We start from the raw sequence: 7,797 nt of genomic DNA on the forward strand, positions 1-7,797 counted from the left end.
AAAAAAAAAAAAAAGACAATAGGCCATAAATGTACTGGTGACTGGCGAGACATTGGTAGTTTCCTGGTGTGGTAAGCTGGGAAGCTAGCAACAGGATTTTTGAAGATACATGCCACGGCCATCTCCCACCCCCACCTCACCTCACCTCACCCCCGCACCCACCCACCACCCAAAAAATAGGGGAAACAAAAAAGGAAAAATAATATTTTCCATTCTATTTATTAGACACGATTTTGAGCCCAATAATATTTATCATATGATTAATGGGGGAAAATTACACCTTACTATGGGTAGTGCAGTGTAAAGCTTCACGAGATGACATGTGGTAATATGTGACTTGAGTTCATATAATAGAGGAACCCACACTCATCTCATTTTGGGTCTAGTTGGGCTAAAAATTACAACTGATCTGATGGGCAAAGGGTCCTCTATCACATGGATTCCCCCAATGTACTTTCACATTGTAGGTTTGATTGTAGGTTTGAAAGCAGCACATCTCAATACCCTTGGTGAAGTGTAGCAAGATTCCAAACAAAACTTGCATTTCTTTACATCAAATGGTGTTTTGTTTAACTTTATTTTGTCCATTTAGCGTCCCCAAGAAGAGGGATTGAGTTACGTCTTTATAACATGGGCTTCAGGGCCTGTGTTGAGAGAGAGTTATATGCCACAAATAAGGTAAATGTCTTAGGTCATATTTTTTAAATCTTGGCGCATTGAAAGGAGATACCGTTAGTAACCCCACCTCGCCCCAAAAAAAAAAAAAAAAAAAAAAAAAAACATTGAAAAAAATGGATAGCTTGAGGAAGAAATGGATAACTTTGGGCAGCCAACTGAGTCTCACATGTCAAAATCAATTCCAAACAGCAAACTTGGACTTTCCACACGGCACAAATAAGTGGCCAACCAAGAAGGAATCATGGTAGGCACAACCAGGAAATTTTTACCATAAAAGAATTTCTTAAAAGGCCAGCTAAGGATTAATCTAGCAGGAGATGGGTGTAGAAAGTAGAGGGCTGTTGGAAAATACTGGTGAAAAGGCTAGCTGTTTGGGAAGAATGGCTGCTGTAACAGAGGGATTAAAATAAGAGTTATGAGGGAGGAATAAGAGAGCAGATTGGTGTTTTAATTAAGAAATGAACCTTTAAAATCCGTATAAAGCGCCAAAACTTGAGAGAAAAATTCATTATTGGTTGAAAAATTCGTGCAGGAGGTAAACCCTCATATACACTTGGTAAGTCCACTAAAGGCAAAGTCGTACCTCACATGTCACAGTTTATTAAGCTAATGGATGCGACTCTGATTCTTCTCTAGCCTTTTTTTTTAAATCTTGTCTACACAGCAGTACCATATACAACTTGTTAAGCGGATACTCCATTATTTTCAGCCAATATTTATTTACTTCTTTGACTTTGGTTTTCTTATGAGAGTACTGACACTAAGGCTGCGTTTGGTGTGCATTCTCGGAATGCATTCTGAACCAAGAACACGTTCTAGAATGAAAAAAAGGATTGTTTGGTTTGCATTCTTGTTCTCAAATCCTGGAACGTATCCAAGAATGAGGCACACTCTGGAACGGGGCTTTTAGTCCATTCCACGTTCTCGTTCCATAGCCCGACTTTTGCCGGATACTAAGAACTTATTTTTGCGAAATACCAGACAATTGTGAGCACGTCTCTTCTCTCTTTGGCCTTTTCCCTTTCTTCCACTGATGGGCTGATGAAGACGATTCGATCACCGAGGCTCGAAGACGCAGGTATGGAGGACTGCACTCTCTCCCCTTAAGCCATCAAAGAAGCATTGCTCGAGGCTCGAAGCAAGCTGGAGTGGAGATTAGGCTAGAGTTTGAAGCCGAGGGCGGAGATTGCAGGCTGGGCAGAGTTTGCATTTGCAGGTAGCGGCGACGATTGCAATTGCAGGTGGTGATTGAAGGGTAGGGCTATGCGTCTCTTAGAGATGGGGTCTGGGCTGGATTTCTGAAGGGAGCGATGGGGCAAGATGCATGATAGCAGGGTGGGGTGAGATGCGGGAAAGAAAAGGGTAATAGTTGCAATCATCTCCACCCAATGTGAAGTAAATGGTACAACTGCTTGCGCCTTCCACAAGTTTCAGTCTCTGTCTGTCCTACTCCTACCCACTCCGGCGCTTTTTTTTTTTTCCTCCTCTTATAACCAATAGTTTTGGGGAAGTTTCTAAATACCTTTTGGTCAGACTATGGAGTCCCTTGAAAATTTTCCCTTCAAATAGTACCGACAATGGGAAACTTACCTGAACAGGTTGACGAATCTGTTCCATACTTTTGTTTTTCTCCTTAACTGTCCCTTTCATGCTTGAAGGATCAGAGAGAGAGAGAGAGAGAGAGAGATACACAAAAAAACTCAGCTCTTCGGAAAGACATTCAAGAGCTCCAGCTACACATTCGAGCAAGACAGAGCAAGTAAAAAAGAGAGAAGATCCTGGTTCCTGAAGGCACTCCAAAGAGGAAGCGCTGAAATCACTATAAAAAAAAATCCTCTCAATGTCTTAGATGTGGTACCTTGCAACAAAAATCTCCTCCGTTCTCCAACCTTTGTTGTCTTCATCAAGTTCTTATACTTTTGCAGCAGAATCCTCAGTTGCCTACCAGTTGTTCGATGAAATGCTGAAATGCATTCTAAAATCAAGAATGCACATCAGCTAACATGTGTCCAAACAGTATTCTCATTCTTGGTCAAGAATGTATTCTACAATTCAAGAATGGAAATGTGCATTTTTAGAATGGGAATGCATACCAAACAGAGCCTAAGAAACAGTAACATTAATCCAACTCAACACCCAACTCTAGGGTTGTCAACAGGTCGATTTGGCCCAGTTTTGGTTTGGGTTGAATCGGTTTCAGTGTGAAAATAGTGAAATCAAAATCGAATCAATAAGAAAATTTCATTTATGGTTTGGTTTCAGTTTCGTTGTGGTTTGGTTTCGATTTGACTTCGATTTCTATATGAATTTGTAGTTGGGTTGGTTTCGATTTTTTTTCTGGCTTGAGTTTGATTTTCCATACAAATTTAAATAAAACTATGCAAATTATTTTATTTTTTTAATGAATTTTGGATTGTTTTCAATTTCTTATTGGTTTAGTTTCGATTTTGGTCTGGGTTTTGAGTCTGTTCTGGTATGTTTTTGGGTTTATTTGATTTCCAGTGTGGCTCGTTTGTAGGGAGTTACAATATCCCAAATCGAAACCGGCCAAATAAGGCTTCGATTCGATTAGGTCCAGGCTATTTTTAGTTTGGTCTGGCTGATTTAACCGGTTCGATTTAGGATTTGACACCTCCCTAACTTTCTTTTTTGATAGAACTACCTAACTCTATTATACGTGAAAACAAGTACTCCATTCAAAAGCTTATGACATATTAGAATGGGGGCTACTCAAGGCCATTTTTGAATTTCTTGCATTTGGGAAAACCTGGTGTGACTTGATATATTATCTCATGCCTGTGGACTCGTATTCAATCAAACTGGAAGGATCTTCCTTTGATCGAATTGAGCCCTCTTGTGGCATTCAATAGGGTTGTCCATTAAGCCCATTTCTCTTTATCTATGCAATGGAAGTCGTTTCTTGACTCCTTTCAACTTATCAGGATCTTAAATTGTTCAAAGGAATTAAGATCGCCCAGCGAGCTCCTGAGGTATCTCATCTCCTATTTGCGGATGATATTTTTATATTTTGTCATGCTATATCAGAAGATGTTTAGACAATCAAGGCAGTGCTTGATTTGTTTTCAGATCTTTCAGGACAAAAAGTGAATTATGCTAAGAGTGGGCTGTTTTTTCAGCAATAATGTCCCAGCTATTGATAAAGTGGGATTGAGTTCATTCCTCGGTATCAAGGAAATTATGAAAGATGCTTCCTAACTTAGAACTAACCTTCTTCATCCTCGTTCTCATGTTTCTAGTCTCAAATTTATTGTGGACAAAATGGATAAACAACTATCTATTTGGAAATCTAACCTCCTCTCATTTGTTGGTCGAAAGGTTCTTGTTCAATCTTCTCTTTACTTCATTCCATCTTACTTGATGTCTTGTTTTGCTTTTCCTAAGAAAACTTGCCAGAATATCGACTCAATTTGCTCCAGATTTTGGAATGGCTCTAATTCTTCTTGAAAAATATTACACCTCATCTTTTGTAAGAGGATTTGTTCCCCAACTAGTCAGGGTGGTTTGGGTTTGCGAGATGCCACCACTCATAATAAGGCGCTCCTCTTAAAGCTTGGATGGTGCTTATTAAAGAAAAAGACTCCCTTGAGGCTCAGATTTTCAGATCTATATATTTCCCATCTACCTCTATGTTTGATCCCTCAACCTCGAAAAATAAGGGATCATGGTTTTGGAACAGTATTGCATCCATCCATCCTTCCTATCCTTCAACAATTGGTTGGGGTAAAACTTGGGAATAGTCAGTCTTCTTTCTTCTAGTATGACCCGTGGATACCAACTACCTCTAATCATTGTATCCCTTTGTATCCATCCCATTCTTTGCGCCAAAATTTTCATGTTGAAAACGTTATCGTTCAGAATGAATGGAATTTGATATCCTTGAACAACCTTATCCCCAATCATATCATAAATGATGTCATCAAAATCCCTATTATTTCCCAACCTGATACTTAATGTTGTACCTTGTCAACTGATGGTACTTTTTCCACTAGGCTTGCAGTTGAGTTTCTCTCTGGAGGCATTGATAATTGAACTACATCACCTTCTTCTAAGTGGTGGAAATTCTTGTGGAAGCTCCGCATTCGTCTTATATTTAAAATGTTTTTTTGGCGATCCTTTTAGAATGAGATTCCTGTGAGAGAAATTTTGGGAAAATTGATTAATATTGATAAAACGTGCCCTTTTTGCAAAAAGGAAACAGAGTCTACTGCTCACCTCTTCTTTCTTTGTGACTTTCCTGACAGAATCTGGGCTGCTGGCCTGCTTGGTTTAAGACCGAAAAGTCATAACCTGTTTACCTTTACTAAGATGGTTGAATAATTTTTTCAGGCATATCAATATTTCCAAGGCTGATAGACAATGGGCCTTCTATATTATGGCTATAACTATTTACTTTATATGGTACGCAGGAACAACATTTTAGCCAAGAAAATTGATCCCAATCCTGAACCTATCTTGTACAATGTTATTTGGATTTCTGATTTAAAATTAATATAACATACTAACTCTGTTGCATTTGATTACTCCATTACAGATGATCCAAAAGACATCATAGGACGATACTTTCCTCCACCTTTTTGGAACCATCACATCATAGTTGTGTTGGTATTACTAAGTTTTTGGACAAAAAATCAGGTTGGAGTTTTGGCATATTTTTTCTAGGTCAACTCAAGCTTCTCAGAATGGGGATTTCATCAACCACAACTACAGAGGAGACTGAGGCTTTTAGAATACTTCAAGGACTCAACATGGCGGAATTAAAAGGATGGAATATAAGTGAAGTTTGGTTCTCGTGGAGGAGCTTACTTCACCTTATTCCTGAACCATCTAATGGTTCATCATAGCCCCTCCATTCAGTTGTGACCTTTTGGGACATCTTTACTAAATTCAGATATTTGAATTATGTGTATAAATGTAGAGACTCTAGTCGAACTATGATGTATTTTGGGACTTAGTTACTAGGGTTAGTGAAGGTAGTTTATTTTCTGATGTTGTTCTTGATGGTTTGTCAAACTCTCATGTTTAATATAATCTTTTATTTTCATAGGAAAAAAAAAAAAAGACTCCATTCTACCCAAAAAGAAAAAGCTTTACTCCATTTGCTGACATCATTAGTGGAGGGCCATGAAATTCTGTACCCGGGACCATGGTTTAATGTATTAGTTCTCTGATCGAGAATCATGATTGGGCTCATTTGATACCAATTCAAATCGTTTTCGATCAAGCTGAATTGGACAAATTTATCCTATTAAAAATTGGATTTTTATTACATTTTCACCCATGTATTGTATCAATGAGTTGCCATTGGATTAATCAAGAATTAAGATCGATGTCAGCTGATATGATCTAATCCAGATGAATCCACTGATCCAATCCCAATATTACAAATTATGGCAGGAGGTCCTGTTTCGAGCACAGAGAAGAATAGTTGTGAGAGATAGAGAGACACCACATCTCCTATTCTGAATTTTATAACCCTATTCATAGCTAAAGTAGTCCAAGACAATCATCTCTCTCAACTTGAGTGTGAGGCGTGTGAGCTTGGAACGCATCATTATACTTCAATACCTCCTTGTGATGTCATTCGGAGTTCTTCCTTATTTTCATTGATTCATTCCGCCATTGGAGGTCTATGTTGTGTCAAGAGTCAGTTAGGTTCTGTTTATTTGTTACCACTGTTGATGTTCACTTTCGACCGTGGTGAAAATTATTGGCCTACTACCCCACCCCATTTGAAGATTTTTTTTTTTCTTTGTTGAGAGAAGGGTGGGGTGGTTCACGGCCAAAATGCTAGCTTTGTTGGTTTTAACTTCTTACACAGGTCAATAGATTTCTCTTAACTCAATTATGTTGGGAGAACAGTCCCACATTGGTTAGCCCTAAGACCTTCTGTCCCCTCATATCTGAGTCCCTCCACCCATTTGTTCGGGCTTTTAGGTTGAATATTTACAGGCTCCATGCATACTTTGACTAGAGGCAACAAGTTTATCTTATTTCTACTGCCTCTTAGGTCAGCAAACCTCCTTGTATTTTCATGGGACACTCTGCATCAAGGTAACTACAAAAAAAAATATATATATATATATAAAACCATATGACATAAATAAATGTTCCCATGTTCACTCTGTAAAGATACACAGAAGTATATATACACCCCATCGTACAACAGAGATCTATTCTCTACCAGGTTCAGCTGCACAGCTCTTCTCTCCTCTTTTTCTTTTAATCAACCCACCTATCAAACCATGGATGGCTCATGGATTAAGTTGGGACTCTTTTCTACCCTTACTGACATATATAGATGGTCCATTTCACAGCAATCACAATACTGAAATTTGCTCTAGAATGAACTACAATATGATGGTCAAGGTGCAAAGCGAATCTGCAATAATATAAATAAATTGCTTCCACATTGACCAGAAAGAAGGAAGAAATGAATGAATCCACTTCTAGCACCTAGAACTGACGATCTCCATATCTGCAACCGATGGAATTAGTCAGTGCGTAAAACAACCAACAGGCGTGCTTTTCAAGACCCAAAACGGATCACAATGCATGATATATCATCTCTACTCTTCCTTGCCAATGCCTCCATGGTCAAACGCTTAGCTGCTGCTTGAGGATCTTTAACAGATTTTACCAAATCAACAGCCTCTTGGTTTTTCATTACCTGGACAAACAGCCAAAATTTAGCAAATTTCATTTTTCATATGTGTTAGAAGTTTTTAAGGACCCTCTGCGAATGGTGTTTCTTATAATCTAGTCTCAGCAAGGCAAGTGTAGTGGAATGATGGAACAAAAACTGGATGAATGTGGAACTATGAGAAGGATCTCACAATGCCTTCAGAACGATGATGTCAGATGTCCACGTCTGTGTTCCTTGACAGAGCCCATCTAGTTGGTTTTACATTAAAAAAAAAAAAAAAGTAATGCATGGACAAATTTTTAATTTAGTAGCAGGGCAATGATAATGTGGTTGCAGTCTATATTGTCCCACCTGAACTTCAAAACTTCGGACATGGGGTCGTGTAAAATGGTATGGGTCAGGTGACTTGGCTGAATTTTCCACCACCCCAGCAAACCCCCACCCTCACCCCCCCC

General features: G+C 38.8%; 1 protein-coding gene across 3 annotated transcripts in view; it reads right to left on the bottom strand.

Moving 5' to 3' along the window:
* Nucleotides 1-6,777: 6,777 nt before the first annotated feature.
* The window catches only part of LOC122079746 (probable protein phosphatase 2C 44), a 7,096-nt gene continuing 6,076 nt past the window's right edge, over nt 6,778-7,797 (bottom strand). For all 3 annotated transcript variants that reach the window (XM_042646454.1, XM_042646453.1, XM_042646455.1), the window contains exon 6: nt 6,778-7,366. In XM_042646454.1, coding sequence (XP_042502388.1) covers nt 7,226-7,366 — 141 coding nt within the window. In that variant the 3' untranslated portion in view covers nt 6,778-7,225. The remainder of the gene's footprint in view (nt 7,367-7,797) is intronic.

The sequence above is a fragment of the Macadamia integrifolia genome, chromosome 5 (assembly GCF_013358625.1).
Source record: "Macadamia integrifolia cultivar HAES 741 chromosome 5, SCU_Mint_v3, whole genome shotgun sequence".
In the NCBI taxonomy this organism is placed as follows: domain Eukaryota; kingdom Viridiplantae; phylum Streptophyta; class Magnoliopsida; order Proteales; family Proteaceae; genus Macadamia; species Macadamia integrifolia.